Genomic DNA, 25,762 nt, shown 5'->3' on the forward strand with positions numbered 1-25,762 from the left:
TCAACTGGTCCAGGATCTTGTACTCCATGATTTTCCACTCCTTTTGGAGTACTGTGCAGTCTGGTGTGCAGGGGGTGTGCTGCTCTCAACAGTTGATACAAGTGGGAAGAGGTGCACATGGAGTATCTGGATGCAGTGGACATCCGCAGTGTTGACATGTGGCACTGGAAGTGCAGCGGAAAGACATGTACCCGAGTTTACAGCCGTTAAAACACCACATAGGGGGAGGGACGTATGGTTTAACATCACAGCGGTTAACCATCACCTTGACCTTCTCATGCAATGTATAACCATTAAATGCCAAGATGAAGGTACCGGTAGCAACCCTGTTGTCTTTGGGTCCACTGTAAATGTGCAGGATGAAATGAACACCCCGCTGTTCTAGATTGGCACAGAGCTTGTCATCAGACTGCAAGAGGATGTCGCGATTGAAAATAATCCCCTGGACCATGTTGAGGCTTTCGTAAGGAATGACGGAAACAGGAATATCACCCAGCGAGTAACGTCTGGGATTAGATTGGGAATACTGTCTGAATCAAGACTGCTCTGCTTCTCATCTTGGACAGTGCTGTCACTTCCCCAAACTTATTTTCAAGATGTTCAACAAAAAATTGAGGCTTTGTAGGTAGAAAGGAGTTCTCGTCCATTCTGCTACAGACTAAATACCGAGGCGAATATGGCTATCTTCTTTCTGTAGCCCTACGTTCCTCCCATGGTGTAGTGAGGGAGGGAAACGATTTAGTGTCATATCTGTCAGTATTGTACTCGATCTTGCCCTTCTTAGAGACTGCTGGAACCCTACGGTCACCAGCAAGAGGTGACTTAGCCTGCTTCATTGTTGATCACCTGCCCTGATACCACCCATTCCAATCAGGGGCTCTTCCCACGAGTGGCACCCAGCCACAGCAAAGGCCACCTGGCATGATGGCCATTGCTGGGAGTCCTGATGTCCCAGGAAGACAGGCATCTACTCTTTGGCATACATGGGGAGTTTACAGCTCAGGCATCAGCAGTGTGATCCCTGTGTTGTCAGGGGGCTACTACCAAATGGGTACATGACAGCCCCACCACAATGGACTGGCTACCATGCTGGATATTGGGTGCAGAGAAATCCAATATTGTCATGGGGACAAAAGAGGACAGGAGACAATGGAAGAAGATGACATACCCAGAAAGTGTCCTTGTCCAAATAGCTGAATTGCAGGTGGAGATGCAAAGCCATGGCAAGAGGTTCAGGAGATCGAATCTAAGGGCAGTATGGATAACTCGTGCACCACATAAGGTGTCCTTCCCCATACGGCCTACACTTCTGTAGAATTTGGAAAGTGGCAGGTCAGACCATAAAATGGGACCTGAACTTACAAGGCCGAAAAGTGTGAGGCTCCTTTTAGTTGCCTCTTACGACAGACAGGAATACCTTGGGCCTATTTTAACCCCTGGACCCACAGGGGGGTTGTATTAATGGCCCCTTCTCAACTTGCAGGTCTGGTGGCCTCCTCTGACTGTCACAGAGTCCAGGATTGTTTCCTTTTCCTTTATTTCAACATGTGCCCAGAATAAAAACTATTCAGTCACACACACTTGAGATTTTAATATTTATTTTTGAGTGTTTTTGAATGTAATACATTGGATATCAGTTTCGATAGTACACATCTAAATTACTTTCTAATCCAATTAGTCAAATAAAAATATTTGACACCACAAAATGTTGTAAAGTGAAAGACACTAAACCAGTTGTTTTAGTGACTGGCTTGATGACCATTTCTGGTGTCAAATCAACATTTTAAATTTCATTCAGTCACACTCCTTGATGACAGTTACATTGAAATAGATGGTAAAATAAAAGTTTAATTTTGAGTAATAACATTTCATACTTACCACTTTCACTGAGCAAACTGCAATGCCATTATCATGTAACTCATCTTCAAACAATGTGAGATCATTATAAAATAATATTTGCTCCCTTTGCCGTAGTTTCTCAATATTTATCCTCTCATCTGTTTGTCTGACAATAAAATTTCCCAACAATGTGCCCATATAGTCCGTGGTAAATGTCCAGTCAAATGGCTTAACTTCATCAAGATTTCCATGCTCCTGTCTACATAAAAAATAAGCATTTTTCTCTACAATAGAAGGGTAGTTTAAATTAACTAACTCAAGTGAAATTTATACCTTGATTCCTTCCATTCCTCAGAACAGGCAACTTTCAAAGATAATTTTCCATTACTGACTCTTCGCAGAGCATCCAAGGCATTGAACTCTATTCCACAACCATTATCATGCTGTAGCACCATCACATTGTTGGGGAACACCATGTCAGGTAAATGTGGAAGCTCTAGTTCACTGTTGTAACTGTGAAGAAAACATTTATTCAGTTTTATTTATGTAAACTGTCACCAATGCTCTAGGTCGCAGAATGTGACATTGTCTCTAGAACTAGAAAAAATTCAGACTAATAAATCTCTGAACAACATTCTGAAGGAAAATACACTGCTTGACAACTGCTGAGGAAAAACTGAGACTTGCCAAGGAACAAATGCAAATTGATATGCCACAACTGGCAGTTGTTATGGAACACTCAACCAATGATAGAAAGGGAAATGCAGAGGGCATGACATGTTAACTGTAATGAAGCCTATGCATGAATGCTCTGTATCCATTCCACAGTTCATACAGTATGGTGTTTAACAAAGGCTGTTGTAGAATTAATGCAACATTCGGTGTGATACAGCAACACATCTACTTGCAATCATGGATGAGCAACTGGACAGCTGGAAGCTGGTCAAGTGTCACTATTGTGGACACAGTACAGTGTGTGTCCAAATGTGTCAGCTCGCAATTAAAAAGGCTCCTGAAGGTGGAAATGCTATGCGAAAGCACGTTGGTTATTGTAAATGGACAACCATACCATATGAGGATAGATATGTAGCCCTATTAGAGAAAAGAAACAGTCATCTCATTCTAAGGTAGATGACTACAGAGCTTGCAACCACTACTGGTATGTATGTCTCTGCCAGAACCATTTTGCGATGATTAAATCAGGCTGGTTTGTATGCTTGCAAGACTGTTAAATTTTTTTGTGTAGGGAGCAAGATGGTTGGCGTCAGCAACAGAGGTCCAGAGCGATGGTCTCCGTCAAATCCAATTTCACTGTGGCAATTGCTTCTCACCACTAGTTAGAGTGTAGAGAGAGGGGAACACATTATGTACCACAAAATTTTTATGAACGTCATCAGTAAGGCCTAGGTGTTATTGTGTGGGAAGGCATTATGCAGAATGGCCGAACATTGCTGGGTATCTTTGTGCGAGGAACTGTTACAGCGGCAGAGTGGTACTGCAAGGAGATTATTCTGGATTATATATGTCTGTTTAGGACTGCGGTAAGTACCAACTTTCTGTTTATGTATGACAATACCTGCCCACATAGGACCGTTGAGGTATATGACACACGGGAAAGTGAAGATATCGAACATATGGAATGGCTTACATACTTCCTGGCCCTAAACCCTGTAGTGTGTGCCAGGGATGCTCTTGGCAGACATGTTTTTAATGAACACACACTCCCTGAACCATGCAGGAGCTGAAAACTGCCTTGAGAGAGGAGTCGGACAATATTCCACAAGGAGTCCAGAACAGTTTTGTATCCAGCATAAACAATTGGTACAAAATGTCCATTATTTCCCAAGGAGAGCATATTCCCTACTAAGAGTCAAATATCAAACTTTATTTTTCGAGCCTAATCTGTGGCAAAACTGAACATTATGTCTTTTACCTTGTTATCCCACATGGTTAAGTCTGTACCATTTCTCATTATTCATATACCACTACACCTCTATGACATACATACTGTGTTTCATGTCGTCCATCACTGCCTGTGATTATACCTGTCCAACAATATATCCCACAACAATGTCAACAAGTGTAACAATGAGAGGAAAAAATATTGCATACTGTGCTACTAACAGAGAGAGAGAGAGAGAGAGAGAGAGAGAGAGAGAGAGAGAGAGAGAGAGATTAAACCTCTGAATCACATCAAATCAGTCCTAGTCAAATACCGGAACATGTATGGAGGACAAGTAGGCCTAGTACATTATGACAAAAGCACAACCATTTCTGTTTGTACATATTCTTAAATTCAAGTGAATGTTTCATAACACTCATTTCATATTTTAACCACTCATTTGTAATTTATATGCATTATATTGGCTGGAAGATAATGCAACATATTACCTGATGTTGGGAACAGAAATGCGATGATGGCTGAAAAAGCAGGTGGAAGAATATATTAAGTAGCACGAGATTTGAAATTTGGAGAGAGATGGATATTTTCTGTTAACACATAAGAAATGCCCACAAAAACTGAAAAACTTTACGTTGATTTGGAGTCCAAGCATCTCACAGTACCACAACTCAGTCAATTTCAAAAAGGAATGTGCTGGATAATGATATGTTCTGTCATCCTGAAGACAATTTGGGCAGAAATAGGCATATGAAATATTATGTTGTGACAAAAGAAACACTATTAAAAGATGATTGCTGTACTCATTTTAGTAACATGAAAGATTAAAGTTCAAGTGTCAAATATAATAGTGCCACGTAATACCTCTTCCTGAAACAAAATACACTGTCTTCAATCACAATATTACATTTTCCTAAAGTACAACGTGTTCCAGAACACCACCTCCATTTTCAAGGATGAAACTGACTCTCTTGGCTTTTACATCTGCTTTGATTTGTCACTTAAATACAAAATAAATGACAGATGATAATTTTACTAGAAAAAACATCTCAAATGAGATTAAGAAACAAATGAAGTATTATTTGTGGGTACCTTAATTTGGGCATTATGAGTTTCTCTTCTAGATAAATGATAAACTTCCGCATTTGCACTTACACTTAAAATAACCTAACATGTTTATAACTCGACTATATTATTTGTGATTCAGAACGCATTAAAGTAGCAAATTTCATTTGCATAAACTAACGAGATAAAAGAAAATTACAAAGAGAATTTGCAGCTGATTTTTTGTTCTTTTTACATGCATTGCATTTGATATGGTATGTTTATTACCCAACTCTGCAGCTTTAATAATTCATTACAATTTGATATTTCTATGGATAAGTATGTAATTTACAATCTGACCATGTGTTCAAGCAATATTATCATGCTATTTTTAGATTGAAAACAGATGAAATGAAATGGCCTGTTATGGAGAAGTGCCATTGAGTACGGCATGAGGGTGGGGTGAGTGCAAAATAAGGTGGAGCATGGCACGTTAAAAGTGAAAAAGCACCACAGGAAGAGTGACAGAAGAGAGGGTGTATTTATGTTTTTGTACGGGTGAAGGATATTAAGTTCAAGGCTCCTGCATTGGGCAGCAGTCACTGCTCATGTAAAATGTACTATTAAGGAACCTGTCATAAGTACAATTGATATTTGACATTGTTTCAAAATATTTAATCAAAATAAAAGAAGTGTGTGTGTGTGTGTGTGTGTGTGTGTGTGTGTGTGTGTGTGTGTGTGTGTGTGTGAGAGAGAGAGAGAGAGAGAGAGAGAGAGAGAGAGAGAGAGAGGGGATACATATGTACTACTAAAGTAATAGGTAGTTTTGGGCATTGTGATGTCCACATCTCGCATCTGTCTAGTACTAGTATGTAGCAAGATGCTTCTGGGCCTTTGACAAAAATACTATGGACCATGGAGTTCATATACAGAATGCTGAGAGTAAACACATGGAGTGGCATGTGTTTCACAAAAATTACATAAAACCACCACCTTCTTCAGTTCAAGAATGTCTCAAATAACTAACTATGTTGCGTTTTACATTACAGACTTTTTTTGAAACATTATATGCACCACAGTCATTCTGCAGGTTTGTACATAATTCGTACGTAGTGGGGAATATATGACCCAGAAAATTTCATAGACTGCAGGAAACATTGGCGTATGGTATGTCAAAACCATCTTCCAATGTTAAGTTGATAACTCGGGTGTGATATTTTGTGTTTTTCACTGTCAGGAAATAAATGTGTGTTACAGCTGAATCATTATACTTTTTCTGTAACAGTCAACCTGGTGAAAAACGTTCTAAAATTAAAAATTTAACTATGAAAATGTATTAAGGTCACATGAAAACATGGATCTTGTTAGGCTTGTGGGACACACGATCTGAAATCTGTCAGCTCAAAATTTTTTTGGTAATGAAAATGTATTATTTATTACAAAGGAAGAAAGTTTTTGACATCTTATTTTTCAAATATATGCAAAATAATTTTTAAACATGAAAACTCCATAACAATAACAGTAAGATTATTGTGAGTGACAATTTTAACATTAATCTTCTTTCAAACCATAAATTGCAAAAAAAGGAATTATTATTGTCTACTTTCAACCTACTCCCTATGATCTAATTCCCACCAAGATTATGCGGGCACAGCAAGACAGTAACTAGTAATTTGTTACTGGACCCAACAGATTACAGGGAAAAGCTGCAATAAATGGTTGTGTCTCATTATGATGGACAAATTACAACCTTAAATCTTGCCAACAGAAAACAGTAAATGGTTACATCCAAGTTGAACATAGAATCATAAATACTGAATCTACTACCTTGTCTGCAAATATTTCACATCAGAATTATTTGCAAATATTTTACATCAGAGATAATGGAAGGAAGTGTACCAGGCAGACAAAGTGAATGAGAAATTCATTTCAGCCTTGAACTTATTTTTCAAACATTTTGAAGCGTACAATCCAACCACCCTGCAGAGGAAGGAAAGAGTGGTTAACAACTGGCATTAAAATAACACACGTCAAAAAGAGAGAGAGAAATTGTATAAATCATGTAATGAAATAACAAGAAATGCTGTAAAATTCTAACATGTACAATCAGGAAGACCAGACACATACATTGTGCACAAAAGATTTGCTGGTCAAACAATGAAGTAAAAGCCATTTGGAATCATAATAACTGAGACAAAAAGAGACATACTTTTGGAGGCTGACACATGTGATGGTGATGACAGTCCACAAAGATGGAGAGAAGAATGTAATACTCAATTATCAGCCCACCTCTCTACTGAGATAGGATATTGAGTCATAAGACTAGCATCTACACTACACAAAATGGTTTACTGACAGATATACAGTTCAAATTTTATAACATTTTCCACAAAGAGAGCTATGTTAATTTATCCTAACACATGAAATTGTAGGTGAACTAAATTTCAGAAGATACTCAACAGGGATCTTTTGTGACCTCACTAAGCTATTTTTACTGGGTAGATCATAACATACTGATAAAACACTACCAGTGTGTGGCATCAAAGACAAATTTTTGACCTGGCTAGAATCTTATTTACACAACAGAAAACAAAGAACTGTTTTAATGGAGGCAAGTGTAACAAACTCAGACTGGGGAAATGTAAAATAGAGTCACCCAGAACTTCATTCTTGTGTCACTGATTTTTCTGATCTACCTTAACGATCTACCAATTACATTTAAAAACACAGCAAAAATAGTAACGTTTGCTGGTGATCCAACTCCACAATGCAGGATAAAGCCCTGACAGTCACTATCCAAGTGTACAAAGAGTTCACTGCAAATAGCCTAATCCTAAATTTTTCAAAAACTAATATTTTACCGTTTCACGCAAAAAATAAATAACTTCATGTCTCTGAAATGAATATCAATACTCACAAAATTACTGGAACTTAACATTCAAAATTGCTAGGCATAAAGATGGGACAGTCAGTTAAGATGGAATGAGCAAATTGATCAGCTGGTCGAGGAATTTAACGCAGCTTGCTTTGCAGCGAGACCCATTTCTCACTTTGTTGACAAAGAAGTAATACTGTTATTTTATTTTACATATGGTATCTCCCTTCTATAGTCTCCTGTAATATAACACTCTGGGGAAATACTGCAGGAGTTGAAAAAGTTTTTAAACCCCAAAAACAAGCAGTGACATTAATACATGGGGTCTCTAAGCAAAATCCTGCAGGAGTCTCTTCAAGTCTTTCAGAATATTTACTGTTTCAGGTCAATATATACACTCACTGATGTTTGCAGCCAACAGCAGGGAATTATTTTAGACAAACTGTGAGATTCACAACTATGACAATACAGGTGAAAAATTTCCACCAAGGAAATGCAATACTTATTAAACTACACAACGGGGCTACCAAGTCAGATATAAAAGTACACAATAAAGTTCCTACCAATAAAAAAGAGGAAATTAATAATCCACAGGTATTCAAAAGAAAAATAGAAACATCATCAAATATCAAGCTTTTCATAAAATGAATAAGGCCTTAGAGTTATAAGGTATCCCTTAGTATAAGCATGGAGGAAATTATGGCAAAATAAAAAGATATCTAGAAACAAAGATGCTGTCACTTACCAAACGAAAGCATTGGTATGTTGATAGGAGACAATAAAAATCACACAAACACACACACAAATTTCGAGCTTTCGCAACCCGAGGTTGCTTCATCAGGAAAGAGGGAAGGAGAGGGAAAGACGAAAGGATGTGGGTTTTAAGGGAGAGGGTAAGGAGTCATTCCAAACCCGGGAGTGGAAATAAATAAAAGGATAGATTGCTACTCACCATATAGTGATGTTCAGTAACAGATACGGGAAAAAACTGTTAAACAAATAAGTTAGCTTTCAGCCAAAAGGCCTTCATCCGAATTACACACACACACACACACACACACACACACACACACACACACACACACAAACCTCCTAAAAGCTATCTTACTTGTTTCACAGTCATTTTTGTTGTGTACATCTGCAACTCAGCATCTCCACTGTATGGTGATTAGCAATGTATTCTTTTTCATAATATTGTGATTATTCCATCCTGGATTTTCCAATGGAGGAAACTATTTAGGTAGAAGCACACTACTAAAAGAAAAAAAGACAGGTACTTTAAATTATGGCATCAAAATAAAAATATTGTATTTAAATTTAAATTATGATGATAAAATGTAAATTTAAATAATTAGGATAAATTTGTGTAGTGCCACTTATTCCACTTTACGTACTCCAATTTAGAAAGTAAGTATGCGATAAGTAAAATGCTCAGGTAATACTGTATTATTCCATTAGGCTTGTCTTATATTACTCGGTGCATTATTTGTACAACATGAAAGTGAATAAAGAGGAATATTTGATATGAGTCATCAGCACTGACCAGTAACATAGAAAACATGACAAACGCCGTAATCAACATGGCAACCATAACCTGATACCAGTGGAGATTTTTTCAAATGGGCTAAGCTACGGGTCAGTCTGTCACCACAACCAGCTGGTTTCTACTTTCACATTTGTTGGCTTCACCGACTAACAACAAAACTATGACTATATGCAAGCAAAGGTGACATGGCAGCAGGCATTAACATTATGTCCCTGGTCAAAGTAGACTCATACTGAATATTTTTCTTGATGCCAAGTAAACAACAGAACCAAATAAACATCAAATCACATAATGCATAAAGCAGTCTGTTATATTCACTGTACGTCTGTTCACTCACTGTCACCCAGTTCCAAACACACGAGCATTAAAATGAGCTACTACACAAACAATATATGTTCTTCCTCCCAGTTGCAACAAATTTTGACAAACACAACTCAAGTATGTCAGTTGGTATGCAATACAATATTTATCAAACAATGAACACACATCTGTTATAAGTTTCAATGTACAACTTTAAGTCTGAGACAAGAATTCACCTCTGTTAGGGCAAACACAATCTGCCAGATATATCATCACAGATCTTCCAGTCCTCTGGTACAGACATTAACATACTAGAGGCACAAGAAATAGAGAGACAACAGATTTTTTAATCAACTGAGATAAGGAATGAATGAACAGACAGTGAATATACCAGATACAGTAGGCTCATAAGGATGTATGAACATAATTCCCTTTTCTCTAATTGAAAATTGAATATCTTCACTTTTCTATCACTTTCATCCTCTCTCCATGCCTCTCTTCCACTCTTAACATGTCACACCTCACCCTGCTGTACACTTCCACCCCCATACCATAACTCAATGTCTCCTCACCAGATAATTTTACTTTACTTCATCTGTTCCCAAGAACAAAATATAGTACCATAATATTGCTTGATTAAATACTTAGTTGTATACATGATACACCTATTAATACAGATAGCGAACTGTAATGAGTGCTTTGAGTTACACAATGTGCCAATGAAATGCTAACTCTAATTCAGTGAATACAATAATGAAAATGCTAATCCATAACCGACACCTGTCTTCGCATTTTTTAAAGAGTACATGTAAGTGAGGAAGATTTTTATCAGTGCAAAAGATGAACATTTCATAGTCAAATGGGGGTAACCTCTAATAATAATTCAGCCTTCCAATAATCTCATCTAATACACTTTCTTAGGCTAAAGTTTACAATGGGCCACCCACATGCAGGTGTGTGGAAGATCCATGCTTGTATGATTATGAGCAAATATGTTATTACTTTTGACAATAAAAACTGATCACTTATTTTCACGCATCCACCTTCCCAGCCCCACAATTCAATTAAAAACTATGTGAAACACTGATTCACACTTCAGCTGTTCCAACATCTTAGATTTCCCTGATGGCCCTTTGTAAAGTTCTTTCTAGCTGATAAACTTCAGCAAATAAACACCCAAAAAATCAACATAGTCCTTGAAATTGAAGATTTATCTCTGAATCAGATCTGAAATTAAAAAAGTAAATCAATTATTACCAGTGAATATGGCAATTACTAGCAAAATATCCCTAACATACAGTGATCTGCAGCACAGCACAAGGTTGTTTTTGTCATCAGCAACATTCATTCACTAAATTAAACAGCTCCAAATATGTTGCACTGGCTGTACACATGTAGGCTTACGTTCAAGATGGCCTAGCTTTCTCCAATTAGAGCTCATTTCAAGCACTGTAATTGGACTGGGATCCATATTAGTTAAACTTTATTGCTGATTTTGAAGAGAGATGTTGAGCAGTGAGATCAGTTCATGGGAATTTGTGTAATGTGGTTAGTTTCATGATTAAACAGAAAGGAATGGGAAGAGGGAGGGGGAGGGATTCACAAGTTAATCAAAATAATTTGCATTCCAGTCTTAGGCCTTTTTCAGTGTGTGTGAATTCTGAATTCATCACAGAACAAAAATTGTTAAAAGTGTGAGACATACTGTAAAGAGAGATTTTACATGAACGACCTGCAACACTGTTTCTGGCGGGGAACACCCTCTGTAAAGTAGAGGGAGAACAAAATTTGCACTAACAGTGCAGCCTATTTCTTACCAATATTTCCATATAATTTCAAATGAATGTAACAATATTTCCAATAAATCAATGATATAACAGTTCCTCATTAGCACACGCAGGAAGGTTTATATGTAACTAATATAAACTTCAAATTCACTTAACCACATAGTTACCTACTGCATGCAGGAATGTGTGGCTAACTTACATGCACAACAAGCATTTATTTTTATCGTCTTCGCAAGGCCCATTGACACATTTTGAGTGTAGTATGTGACTTTTCTTGTATTTTACTTTCCATGAATTAAACTTGTGTTCCTCTGAATCCACAGGCAATTTCTGGATGTCAATTTCACCCTTTAATGCGGAAATCATTCTTCTTCTCTAAGTGATCTTCCACTAATTGCTAAAAACAATCATTTACAAGTATTCTGCTCATGTACCTGCCTTATAATAAAACATTAACAGTGAGTATAATCTCAGGATGAAGTAAGTACCTAACTGAAAACAAAAAAGAAACTATTTCTTCGAGTGATTACATATCTGGTTTCAGGAAAACACACAGAGAAAAAGAGACATTGATATTGCTGCATACGAAGTCTGTCATGTATACCTGGCATGCACATAATTTAGAGAGATAAGCAATATTTCAAATTTCACTAGCTTATCATAGGCTACATATGTTTCTGAAAAAAGTGGAGGATGACACTGAAGACGTATAATCGAACAATTAACGGTGTGAGCTATGCTATCTTCAGAATTGTCTTTCAGTTACATTTTTTTCGGGGAAATACAAACAGCATACACATAAATAATACATTTCGACATTCACTTGTCTTTCCTCTTAAGTGTCTAGCCGCTAGCGTCTCACCACGGTGAAAGATAACAGAACAGAACACCAGTCTTTCGCCAAAGACTCTTATGATGAGAAAGTAGCCCACCTAGTGCTGCCATCTGTCTGAACCACGTTTTCCCGCTGAGTGTTCGAATTTCATTTCAAGTAAATGGTATTACATATTACCTAAAAATACAATTAGCGTGACACATTAATGTAAACAAAGTCCCGAAATACTTCCTGCAGTGTGTAAGTCCGATATACATATACAAACCAATTTCTATCATAAAGGCACTGAAAAATATCAAATGACACTTCTTCGTAGCAACCTATTGTAGGACTATTCTTGTATGTTATTACAGTAATGTTAAATATAAGTTATCCATAACAGCGTAATATATACTATATGCAGAGGAACTACTGTTCCAAACAATGCCTTAGGCTCCTCGGGTTCGGACTAAAAACGTCCTTAGCAGTATTAGTGGCGCACCGGGTCGCGCTGAGCGCTGTGCACCCTTCACTCCGCTACAGTCCACTGATGTGGTCGGAGGGCTACAGTCTCAATAACGTAACCATGAGTGTGTTTTAGTGTTTGTGAAATGTCTGGTGAAGTTAACAAAGAAACTGAAGGAGAGAAGACCTCAAGAAACAAGAGACTCAAATCGGCTCTTGGTCATGTGGGTCTTTTGGCAGCGCTAATGGTGTATGCAGCTGCAGGAGGATTGGTATGTAGCTATAAGTTACTAAATGCTACTCGTGATATTTATCTATCGAGAAAGCTATAACAATAATTTATATATACACGACGTCTAGCTAAAAGATTATTACCATGCTCATATTGAACGTACATCAGCAGCGTAAACATGATTTTTTTTTCCTTTTTCGTACAATAATGCAGGCTATTATCCTAAGTTTTTTTGGTATCCACTGTCGTAAAGAACAACCGCAGTTAATATATATATATTTTTTTTATACAAGCAGACGGAGGTATAGTTTGAGACTAGCAACAAGCCAATGAATGATTTCAGCAATTGTCTTTAATGTTACATATTCTGAAAACTAAATTTATATGTCATTATGAAGTATTACAACGATATGCTGGCCATCCTTGGAAATTAACAGTGCTCGTAATATACGGAATCCATCTCTTAACAGCAGTAGGGGAAAAATGTTGTAAATATGGTTGCAGGCGGTTAAGATGATTTTTGTTTGCAATTGTTGTTGTTATGATGAAGATGTTGGTACGACATTTACCTAGCTCTTTTCAGATAATGAATTAAAAGCACAGAAAATGTCTCTATCAAAAATTAGTCATTTACTTGGAAAACCTCACTTTTTCGCCAGTTGTTTCATAAAGTGGCAATACGTGCGTTTTCTTTTATCCTCCCGCTTCCTTCCGTTAATCAGGTTTCATCAAGTAACTACAGTGAAATCAACAAAAATTATTACGCGATATGCAGACTCCATTAACCATGTTTGCAATCAGAAAGTTTTTTTTTTTTTTTTTTTTTTACCTGTGTAACATATTTACTGATTGCGGCACTTAGGGGCTAATGAGGACTGTTAGGGGTGCTTACACATTGAATGTCTAACTCGCAATTCACATTGGGAAAGTAGTTGTCTCAGTTGCTTTATCACATACGAAATAATTTGTTAGAGTAGTGCTCATCATCGAAAGAACCTGATGTTTTACCTTTGCGATTGCTACTGACTGAAGAAGACACTGAGATCTGTATGTTGTCGACGATCCCCGACAGCTTATTAGCAAAGATAGAAGGTAAACATTTAGCTTTTCTCAGATATTCTTTAGAGTATAAAAAGCGTAATAATTTGTCCTGTTCTAAAGAATAAATGCCTGAAGTCTTGGGTGTGGATTCTTCTCATAGTGTTAAAGTCACCGGGTGCTGCTGTAGTATTCCGTGACTGATTTGGACAGCAGAACATTATATGTTTAGTTGTTAAAAGTCAGCATTTTCGATCAAATATAGGCACTCTGGCTGGCCAATCACCACCTTAACTTTTATATGGGTATTCAGAGATGTGAAATAGTAGCATTCATTTAATCAGCGCAATCCTATGCCCTGTTTCCCCCCCCCCCCCCCCACCCCTTCCTGTTCTCGCAGATAAAAATGTTTTAAATTACTCGATAACTACTTTAGAGGTAGAATCAAATTTCTGGGACACTATGCTTTAGCATAAATTTATTAGATCCCATATTGTTTAAAAAAATGTATTGGACGCTGGCATAGAACAGTTCATTCATACCGCACTGCTTTAATACGGTATGCAGAAACATCATTTACGTGCTACTGACTGCTGGAATTTATATGGTACAACTTAGTACCTTACTCGAGGAACAAGCTTCGGAGGCAAATGCGAGGACTGCGCGTTGTCCTCTTGGGCAGGGTCCTTGTGAAGGTGGGTTTAGCCTTGCCTTCCTCTGATTTTTTATGAACTGTCAGAAGTGTTTTTATGGATTACTGTGACTGTACAGTGTGGTGGTACGTTTGTGTTGTGGTTTAAGGAAACGAGGAGGGTGGACCGGGTACCGGCGCATAACTTACTCATCTCGAACACCACTAAGGTGGCTGCACAGCTTCAACATGTCAGACTGACTAATGTCACTATGACTGTGTCACATGCCCTCATTCTGTGGCGCACCGGCGAGAGGGTTGGAATTTCGCCTAGGCCAATGGTGCAATGTCTAGTGATCGGAACTTGATGCCCCCATCTCTCCCTCCCCCTCCCCCCTTGCCGGTCAAACAACGACTGTGAAAATTTCTTCTAGTCAGGATTCGAACCTGATATCTCTTAACTGAGTGCCTCCGGGGAAGGGCACATTAGCGACCTCGGTTACGGAGTCGGGTTGCCTGTGTTTATTACGAGAAAGTTACTCTTAGGGAAATGAAATACCATCACAGATGTGAAATAAAACAACTATGTTTATATCTGAAAGCCACTAGACACCGCGCAACACTGTGTATGCACGCATCACCACCGTCTGTCACTTCTTGCGGCATTTGTGGTGTAAGGTAGATTGCCGGTAAGCCGCCGCGTAATCCCGATTTTCTCTGATACTTACACACAGGATATAGCTAGATCGCAAAGTGATTATTATTTCTTCTGACGCATTTCGGCCAAAACTATCATCAGTTCTAAATAAAAAACATAAGAACCAATACATTCAGATCTGATGATGGCTGTAGCCGAAACGTATCACTAGGAATAATACACACATTGCGATACAGACAAATTCTGTATATAAATACTAAGAATGACCATCATCTTCTTTAACGATTTTCTAACTAATGTTTCGAATTTTCTGTAATATTACCGTTTTGCTCATTGTACGGAAAGTATGGGGGACGAAACCGTAAAACGTGAAAGTAACTTCGAGGCTACCCTGAGAGGGTATTATAATGTGTTCATTGTTCACAGTATATGCAAATGATCTGATGGATAATGTCCAGATCTCAGTGAGACTGTTCGCAGATGATTACGTCGTATACACGGAAGTTGCACGTCTAGAAAACTATAGGGAAATGAAAAAACTTCTGCAGAGGGCCGACACACAGTGCAGGAACGTGAAGTAATTATGTTGAAATGTGTGTGAAATCTTATGGGACTTAACTGCTAAGCTCATCAGTCCCTAAGCTTACACACTACTTAAGCTAAATTATCCTAAGGACAAACACACACACACACACACACCCATGCCCGAGGGAGGACTCGAACCTCCGTGAAGCAATTAAATAGGGAAGAAAGATCCATTATTGTTCGATGACACTATTGGTGACATAAATCGCTGGAAACGACAGCAACCGTCCGGAGCGTCCTAAAAAGTATTGACCACATAACATTGGGGAAAAGCTGATAGGCTGAATGTCACTGGAGAAATCTTAACGGGATATAATTCATCCACGAAAAAAGGGGCTTACAAAACTTTCATTCCTGAGTATTTCTTAACAGTCTGGGCGCCTTATAAGGCTGAATTAACAGAGGAGATACGGAAGTCTAAAGAAGAGCGGCGCGCTTTCTCACGGGATCGTTTAGTAAGCGCCAGTGAGTTACGAAGACGCTCGCCTTAACTTCAGTGGGAGGTCCTACGAGAGAGGAGTTATCTATCATGGAGAGGTTTACCGTTAAGAGTACGAGAAAACGTTAAAAAAAAAAAATCGAGCAACGTATAACTTCCTGACACATTCATCTATAGGGACAAGATCAGATAAATTAGAGCTCGTGCGGTACATACTATTAGGGAACGTCACACGAAAGTGAGCGAGGCGAGGGTAGTAGTACTATACCAGAAGAAGTGCCCGCCAGACGGCGCGAAGTAGCTCCCGGCGTACAAATATACGAGGAAGTGCTGAAAAGTAATGTCTCCAAATTTTTTTATGTGAAAACTCTTAAAGCTTCGTAAGTAAAGTAAACGTCATTAACATTCTACAACTTTATTCTTGATCTCTACGTATTTTCTGCCTTCTGTCGCTAGAGGGCTCGGAAATGTAGTTTGTAACTTGGAGTGTAACGTAACTGTGACGGTTCGTGAGAAACGGCTCTCTGTAATAGAGTTTCGAATTCTAAGAGTTCTTTCACCATTGGAGCACCCTCTTCTTCAGACTCCACATGAGCGCTGCCACATCTGCCATAACCCGACGACCTGGGTTCACTGTCATCGATCATCCTCCATACAGTACCAACTTGGTCACATCTGATTTTCATCTGTTTACAGAACATAGACATCTTTGAGGGCTTCACTTTGATAATGATGAAGAGGTCCAAGCAGAGGTGGTGACGTGGCTCCGTCAACAAAGTCATTCTGCAGTGACGGTATTAACAAGCAGGTCTCTCATTGAGAAAAATGTATTCGTCGCCAGGGTGATTATGTTGAGAAATAAATATGTGGATATGGGGAATAAAGATTTCGAATGTTAATAAAGTCTGTTTTATTTAAAAAGCTGTAATAGTTTTCATATAAAAACGCGTAGGCGTTACTTTTCAAATTCCCGTCTTAGATTTAAGGGAGGTAATGTTTTTCTCGATGCCTATTGGAACATTCGCCATTGGCATGTTAGGAGCAAACGTTTCTGTAATTTGATCAACGACAGTTTGTTTATTTCTGCGACTCTTTCACAGTTCTACTTCAAATAGTATCTCTGCTCTGTTAATCCAACAAGAGTCCTAGACTAACAGAAAAGGGTATAGAATCAATCGGATGACGATTTCGTAAGTGTCATAGTTCACAGCAAATTACATCTTCTGAGTATACTTACTCTGTTAGGCCACAGCCTTATTTGTGTCAGATCGAAAATTTCTGTCACACCTTGACTAGCCTTTTACGAGCAATGCTTTTACTATTGGGCTGTCTATCTACGTTTCGCGACCTGTCTCAGAGCTCCAGTCTGCATATACTTATCCCCTATTCCTTCGAATCTTGCTAACCTACCCGCATCTAGGAGAAAGTTTGAGGCTCGATCACACAGTGATTCACTCTGATAAAATGCATTCTGGAAGCAACATTTAGGCTGTAGCTATTCTTCCACAGATAATTTTCTAGCAGAGTATGGAGGAATCCAGTGGAGTTAGAAAAGTAGAGAAGAGATATTGTCAGACTGTAGCTTTTAGTCGGGTCGTGAAGCCTGCTTGGAGAGCTTCGTTGGTAAGTAAACAAGTCAAAGATAGTCCCAGTCCGATGCACAGACTTGATCCTTCAGGAAGTTTAATTACAGCTAACGCTTTGCACGTTTAATTAATGTGGCAGTGCAGTCGTAATGGTTTCAGATTGATAACGCTAGATATTTGATTACTGTGACCAGTCCTTACGACTAATTGTTGACGGTTTCATTATTTGTTCTCATTACAATGAATTTGTTTTTATTTGCCAAGCTAAGTATTGACAATCTTAATGTCCTTCCATATTTCGTTACTATTATCAAAGGTTGTGCACAGACCAGTGCTTCCGGCGTAATCTTCCAGGTCATGTATACACCGAATGGTCACTTTCTTATGATCATCTGCTGACAGTTTCCAAAAGAGGGAGAAACAAGAAATAGGGACCTTGTTCTTGAGTAGAACGTCAGAAGATTTGTGGAAAACGGTGAAATTTAATCAAAAGATATTAGACGTGTAACACTGTTCACAACATGTCAATGGAAAAGTTGTGAAACCAAAATGCCCAAAATAAACAGAATTTTCGTAACAACAAAATAGTTCACTGAACATACGATTATCCCTAGCTGCCACACACACTTGATTTTTTTATGCACTAGTTCAAGACTGCCGTTCACAGTTGGTTTAATTCGTGCAAATATCTGGAAGTCATTCTTAGTTGCTGACAATCAGAAATTCCCCATTGCATACAAGAAATGGTCTAAGTGGTTCAGATGTGGAGATAGCGCAGGCTTGTCCGTGCCGTGTGTAACTTAGCCTGCTAAAACTTCATCCTTGGGAAGGGTTCAGGCCGGAGGAGGGAGCGTTATTGGCTGAGTAATGTTTTCGTAGTATTCCCTGGGTGACTTCGTCATTCTAGAAGGCACAGTGGATCAATACTATTATGCATCTATCCTTGTGGACCATGTCCACCCCTACAAGCAGTTAGTTTTTCCTCTGCACGATTACATCAACCAGCAGGACAATACAATGAGTCGCACAACTCGCAGTGTTCGAAGAGTGCCAGGATGAGTTTACCGTATTTCACTGGACACCACATTCCCCAGATTTAAATTGAATGTAGAATAGGTGGGATAACCTCATCGGTCTGTTCGCACCATGGATCCTCAACTGAGAAACCTAGTGCAGATGGCCATAGCACTGGAGACGGCATGGCTCCACATCGCTGTCAGTATCTCCGAGAACCTCATAAACTCTCTTCCTGCACGTCTCGCAGCGGTCCACCCTGTAAAAGGTGTTTATTCTGTCTTTTTACAGGTTGTCACATAATGTGATTGGGCAATGTACTGTAATACTGTGTTGTGACCAAAAATTTTTTAAATGTTCTTAACTGTGTCGAAATATAGGGCTATTTCTTGATTAGTATCTTAGCCTCTACAGTGTCTTTAATGACTAAATTTAAAATATGACTTGATTCTTTTTTTGTGCATAATTGTTTATATTACCCACGACTGGTGCTTTGTCATATCGTTAGCCAAAATACTTGCTCAAGTCTAGTCTCTTTCGTTCTTTACATATTCGTATCATAATGCAGATAGATCCTTGTCCTGGGTAAAGGAGGTAAATGATTCCAATGTCTTTCCGTGAGTCCAAAAAAATCCTGTGTTATTTTAACACAGAAAAAGCCTTCTCTTTATCGATGGGTTTACTACATTTTCCACTTTTCCTTCCTATTTTAATTTTTCTCATTTTCATTAATTATCGAGGCACGTTATCCTGGAGGATATTGCACCAATCGCCCCAACCTAGTTATTCCACTCTTATTATCGCTGGGTAATTTCCTTTGTTGTTCGATGTTTGCATATCCTCTTAGAGTAAACGACACGTAGAGTCGTGACGCAGTTCGCAACAATACAGCGGTCTCCACAATGGCCGTTGCTTAGCGTCAGTTGGAGAAGCGACTGGCGAGCAACATGACTGTTTCCGTTGCAGTCGGCAAAATCGTAAGGAAACTATGAAATGCAGTAAGAACGCGGAAGCAACGACAGCATTCAAAAGGTAAGCCACCAACCTACATGTGAGTTCCGTCAATATTTTTAAACCTAAACATATACAGTAACTCCGACTGCACCTTCCTGCAGGTTCATAACTTAAATTCTCAGACATATATACTTAGTCAACGTGGAGAGCTTCCATCCTGCAGTTACATTCAGGCTAATTTGATTTTACAAACCAGTTATACAGTCTATTTCTCAAGGTTTGTCTGTGTTGGAGCAGCATGGATTTTATAAATCTTAATCGGAATATTACAAATTATACATTCTATATTAAGTTTCTGTACCAAGTGATCTCTAGATTCGCTCGTATAGAAATTGTTCATAAATTGAGTGTGTCACCGTGACGTCTTGAAATACGTTTTCCATTCAAACAGCAAAAGAAATAATACATTTTTTAAAAATTTCTGACGCGTTGTAGACTAATTCCAAACGTTAGCTTGTATTTTTGTCAGAAAATTAATTTGCGTTTTAATAACGTGTGTCTTACAAACGGAGCGAACTGCGATTTGAAACTTGTTTCTGCCTACGTACGGTTAAATAAGATGGACCAGCTTTCGTCTTTGTGCAACTTAGTTCGTATCCTCAATTCTAGTAGAGTTCTTAGCTTTCCGTCTCCGTAATACTGAATCGACAGATATCACAGGATTTCGAGCTGCTAATAATTCGATTATTCTCATTATCAACTATGAGGATCAAATGCTAACGTGCGCGTTAGCAATGACGCTGTAAGCATAATCGTTTAATGCTGTTTTATTTCAGTGATAAGTAATTTGCTGCAATATCATTTGTACCCGACCTCTTGCGCCAAATCTAATTTGACCACAAGAAGTATTAATCGTTCACTCTAAGATGACTCTTCAACCAGTGGCTGATGAGAGTATCTCTTTCGATAGATATCGAAAGACTGTGTATGACTTCAGACTGATATTCACATATTTCTAGTCTTCACCAATTTTAGCTGTCAGTATTCTGCACAGAGAGAATTTTCATTGAGCGTATCAACAAACAAAAATCACTACAAATTCAATTACCCCTGCTTTCTTTTACGAGTACATAGCTTCACTGAACCAAGCATCGTCTGCTAGCTAAAGTTAACTAAATAAGTGGCACGTGTTTACGTCAAAATGATATCCAAAACCAGTTTTGATTATTGTAGTATTAGCTGAGTACCAGGCGTTGCCTGGGTATGTATTTATTCCATATCTTCCTCTCTCTGTTCCTCTCCGCCTGTCCCTCGCTCTGTCCATCTCCTCTCGAGTTCTCTCTCCACGTTATCATACCTATACCAATAGGCGGATGGTGGTTCTTACCTCCCAAAGTATTTCTATTCAGATAGTATCAAATTTGATTGTAATCGTTCCAGGAGTTCAGCTTTCTACACGTGACAAATATATTTCACATATTTAACGTATTTCACATGTATTTATACACTTGCTTCACCTCTATCCCTTGCGAATTTCGCCTTGCATTTTCATTTTCACGCAACTCAGCGTTTATGACTTCTTATCTCCTGAACTGTGTGTCGTATAGTGATATAATTTTACAGGCGTATCCAGTGATTAAATTTAGATACTTTATGCAAAGTGCGTTTTGAGCAGAATTAGCAGTAAAGAAGTACTAAAACGTCATGCCTGATGCACGAACAGCGAAATTGTAGTAAGCTATAAATATTTTCCGTTTCATCATTTTGTGGGCGCTGTCGGCGAGAAATTGTTTCGTTAAGGTTTGAAATACATACATACATACATTTATGCTTCCATAGTTATTAATTTATGGAAAGGGAAACACTTCACTTGACTGATCGATTTTACTAGTTTTTCCAGTTTAATTTTTCCTTGTTCGTTATTTTTCTTCGTTTCTCCTTCGGACACCAGGACCCCCCTCATCCTGTTCTGCCCCGTACAGTAGACGTTACTTTAGATCAATCATGAATGTGTTCCTCTATCTCGTGTGGATTTCTGTGCCACAACCACACGTTATGAAGATTCACCTTTCCAGACGCATACAACTTGGCTTTGTCACTGGAAACCAGCTCCTCTGAAAAACGTTTTCCTCCAGTAGCCACTACATATTATTGAAAAATCATAAAAAGTGTATCTCCCCGAGCCGTCAGCGGACATAACAACGGCAGTCAGTATGATTATTACACGCAAACTTTTGCGCAGAACACGTCATACAGTTGACTGTGGTACCTGCAGTTCTTTGCTCACATGTCCTCTTGATTTTTTTCGTGCTCCTGGCAGATTATTCCCCTCACACATTCCACCTTCTGTGCTCATTTCCCAGCTGGCCTGCTTCCCTGACACCATATATGCAGACATTTTAACGGAATGTATTGTATCACCCATGGATTGTTTTGTCTGTTGGAGCTTTACTCGATATTTGGTACGGATTCGTCGCTGAACGGTCACAACTGACTCGCATTTAATGAATGCCAGACCACAGAACACACGCATTGCTCCATTATACGCCAAGCTCTGACACGCCTTATACGTGGTGGTGCGCTTTGATCAAAACTTAAAGAGGTTTTCTGTTCACTGATAGGTGTCATTTTTCTGTATGTCGTGTAGACTTTGCGCAGTCGTCTTCTGAAACTCCAGAGGTACTTACAAATAATACTGCACTTTCCTTACCGCTGCTGCGGAGCAGAATAATTTCATTATGCAAGATTAATTTTTTTTTATTTAAGTTCTGTGAGGTGAACTAGGATATGGCTCCGTCAGTGTGACAGACCCTCATGCAGGGACCTGGGTTCGATTCCCAGTACTGCCAGGGATTTTCCTTGGTGGGAGGACTGGACTGGGATGAACTCAACCTCGTGATGCCAGCTGAAGAGTACCTGATCTAGAGGTAGCGGCTCCAAGGTTGGAACGTCGACAACGGCCGGAGTGCGGTGTACTAACCCCATGCCCCTACATACCGCATCCGATGTTGAAGACGAGAATGGCTTGGCGGTCGGTCGACTATCGCGTGGTCTTCAGGGCCCGATCGCGGGGTTCCCATGTTCCAGATGAGCCCCAAAAGGTATAGGCTGGAGATGAACCGAGGCATCAATCGTTATGTCGACATGGCATACCGCCAATACAACAGACATCAAGAAACAGGACAGACGGAGACTCCTCTGGTTTAGTTAGCAAGGCACTGTGAGGTAACGCTACGTAACACTCCATCGAGCACCGCTAAAAAGTCAAAGTCAACAGAAGGACTGAGCTTGACAGCATAGAATCATTATCGAAATTTCCACAGCGAGGCAAGCAGTGCTGATGGTCCCAATAAATAGAGACAAATACCCTTATCTACTCAGAGCCATCGCATCATAGGCCCGGTTCCCACAAATAACACAGCTTTCAGGGAACAAGGCACATTCTAACTTACTGTCGTTCTGTCTGTGACTAAGAACCAGAGAGGACAGTCTAACGAACCAGAATGAGCTGTTCAAAAATGGCCAGTCTGATTCTTAACTTCAACACTGGGACAACCACATCTTCCGCTTGCCACAGCCGTGGTCTGCCGTTGTAGCCTACTGGGTCAACGTGGCTTAGTAGACTGGTGAGCAGCCAGCCACCTCATCATCATCATCATCATCATCATCCTCATCCTCATCATCTGAGTCACTGCGGATGACGTACGAGCTGCCTTCTTGGTGCTGATAAGCCGAGGCGCGTACGCGCAGCCTTCTGGCGGACTGATGAACGTCTAATGCAGTCTAGCTCGATCCATGGTCGGTGAACGAGGCCTCTCTGCACGACAGCCGGCATCCCGGACCACAGTCGACAGACTCCACCTGAGCGCATGACGGGGCGGTCATCGAGAGCGCTGACGGGGCAGCAGATCTGGGACACCGTACTTCGCCCGGCGGGCCGCGCCTGTGTCGCCCTCCACCGTCGCCAGCACCGCACGTAGCCGAGACGCTTACTTGCGGCATTGACTTCACGACACGCTGGCAAGGTACAAATGGTTCAAATGGCTCTAAGCATTATGGGACTTAACTTCTGAGATCATCAGTTCCCTAGAACTTAGAACTACTTAAACCTAACTAACCTAAGGACATCACACACATCCATGCCCGAGGCAGGATTCGAACCTGCGACCGTGGCGGTCGCGCGGTTCCAGACTGTAGCGCCTAGAACCGCTCGGCCACTCCGGCCGGCAGAATGCAGAAGGATATGGACACATTTTACAGGATTGTTTAATGCGCAGATTAGAGGAACAACGATCCGGAGAAGACTAATTGTTTGCATCAGCATGACAATGCACCCTCTCAAAGAATGTGTGTGGGGAAATGGTTTTCGGACAGTAACGTTCCTGAAATGGAGTGACCTGTCCGGAGACCTGACCTGAACCACGGACAACGTCGGGGATGAATTAGGCCGTAGGCTTTACTCCAGAACCCAATGTCCAACATTACAACCTTCCCTGATTTCGGCTCTTGAGGAAAAATGGGTTTCCATTCCTCCGCAGGCGTTGGGACTACTCACTGAAAGTGTCCCCATCAAAGTTCCAGCCGCGATCAAGGCGAAGAATGGACACAACCCATATTAACGCCCACTAATAGGTGTCGAATATGAGATACTGTACATAGACGATCTTCAATTTTTGTTATCAACAGACGTAATTTTTTCCCTTTTCTCAGACGATAATTACCTAAACGACAACTAACGAAATATTTGAAGACGCAAACAACGTAATTGGTTTATCATTAAATTTTGATAAAGGTTATTTCATATAATTCAGGACTCATCAGAGTTTACGTTACAACAGTCCACTCAGATAATGAAATGCTACAAGTAGACAGTGCTGTGTTTCTGGGGCTACAGACAGTTAACGATATAATTGGAAAAATTGGCTCAGTTTGGTTAAGTTTTCAGAACACAAGATCACTGTTACAGGTCATTAATGAAGAAACTAGTGTGTTCTGAATGTTATACATATTGCTATTCGCTAATGAGTTACAAAACAGTTTTTGAGGAAACTCGACTAAGAAGGATAACATTTTCAGAATACGTGGGTCTGTTACAAGAATATTATCCGGTGTTGCTTCTAGAATTTCCTTAAGGATCTCTTCACAAACCTTGACAACTGCTTTACACTACAAATATTCATTATGTCTTTTGTCAGTACAACTGTTCTCGTGCCAAAAAATAGCGCAAAACTTGAATATAATACTGGGGCCAAAAACAGCCTCTACAAAGATTTCAAGGGTTTTATCTGAATAAAAGAAGGAAACATGAAGTTAACAACGGAAACGGAGACGGTTGGAAACTATCCTCCTAAGACATTATTGTTGAATGGAAGTTAGACAGTCGGCTTGGTCACCCTGTGTCGCAAAACCGAGTCACGCGATTGCGGTGTCTCAGCGAGAACAGTTTCCGTTATCATGTCCAAAGAGAGCTTAGATGAATGATGTACACAGCCAAAAGTGTGTAGGCATCGGCATCGAAACAAACCGTGAAACCTCTGTGTTCAGAAAAAAAGGATTTCGGACATACGACGACATACTAGCTCTCTCCGGTAATCGCACACCCAAATCCAGTCAATCACTACAATATTACCATACGACGTTCTTCCGTTCCACGGGGAAACATCAAATAAAATCCTACGGGGCTTAAACAGACATGGGGTTAAAACCATCATTCGGCCGCGTATTGTGAAGAATAGCCGTGCCTCACCCCCCAATCCTGTGTTTAAACGTTCCATGTGATATAGCACTTGATAAGTGGGACAGTCTAATCGTTTCTCAGCCGAATTGTTTTCCAACGCTGTACTGAAAACTATCGGCATATCGAATGAAGAACTTTTGAGGAATTTGCTGACACTGAACACAGTCTTAGCATAAGCAGTTGTCAGAGTCTGTCATTATTAGACGCATCTCAATTTTAAAAGATATGAGCTACGCGACTGGTAATGGCTGGAAGCGATAGCTTGATGATGAAAGGGTGCATGTATGGATGGATGGAAAAGAGGACGCTACGCATTTC

General features: G+C 39.6%; 2 protein-coding genes across 6 annotated transcripts in view; one reads left to right on the plus strand and one right to left on the minus strand.

The window, feature by feature from the left end:
* LOC126475107 (TIP41-like protein) overlaps positions 1–12,185 on the minus strand; it is a 64,907-nt gene extending 52,722 nt beyond the window's left edge. The window contains exons 1-4 of one of the 5 annotated variants that reach the window (XM_050102687.1): positions 11,896–12,185; positions 11,491–11,688; positions 2,173–2,352; positions 1,879–2,098 (exon numbers count right to left, since the gene is read on the minus strand). In XM_050102687.1, coding sequence (XP_049958644.1) covers positions 1,879–2,098; positions 2,173–2,352; positions 11,491–11,657 — 567 coding nt within the window. In that variant the 5' untranslated portion in view covers positions 11,658–11,688; positions 11,896–12,185. The other 4 variants (XM_050102686.1, XM_050102689.1, XM_050102688.1 and 1 more) reach the window with 4 other exon arrangements.
* Positions 12,186–12,606: 421 nt separating this feature from the next.
* Positions 12,607–25,762, plus strand: part of LOC126473859 (TWiK family of potassium channels protein 7) — a 440,647-nt gene continuing 427,491 nt past the window's right edge. Inside the window, exon 1 of the mRNA XM_050101187.1 lies at positions 12,607–12,842. Within this exon, the coding sequence (XP_049957144.1) occupies positions 12,717–12,842 (126 nt within the window). The 5' untranslated portion in view covers positions 12,607–12,716. The remainder of the gene's footprint in view (positions 12,843–25,762) is intronic.

This window comes from Schistocerca serialis, chromosome 4 (genome assembly GCF_023864345.2).
Source record: "Schistocerca serialis cubense isolate TAMUIC-IGC-003099 chromosome 4, iqSchSeri2.2, whole genome shotgun sequence".
NCBI classification, from domain to species: Eukaryota; Metazoa; Arthropoda; class Insecta; order Orthoptera; family Acrididae; genus Schistocerca; species Schistocerca serialis.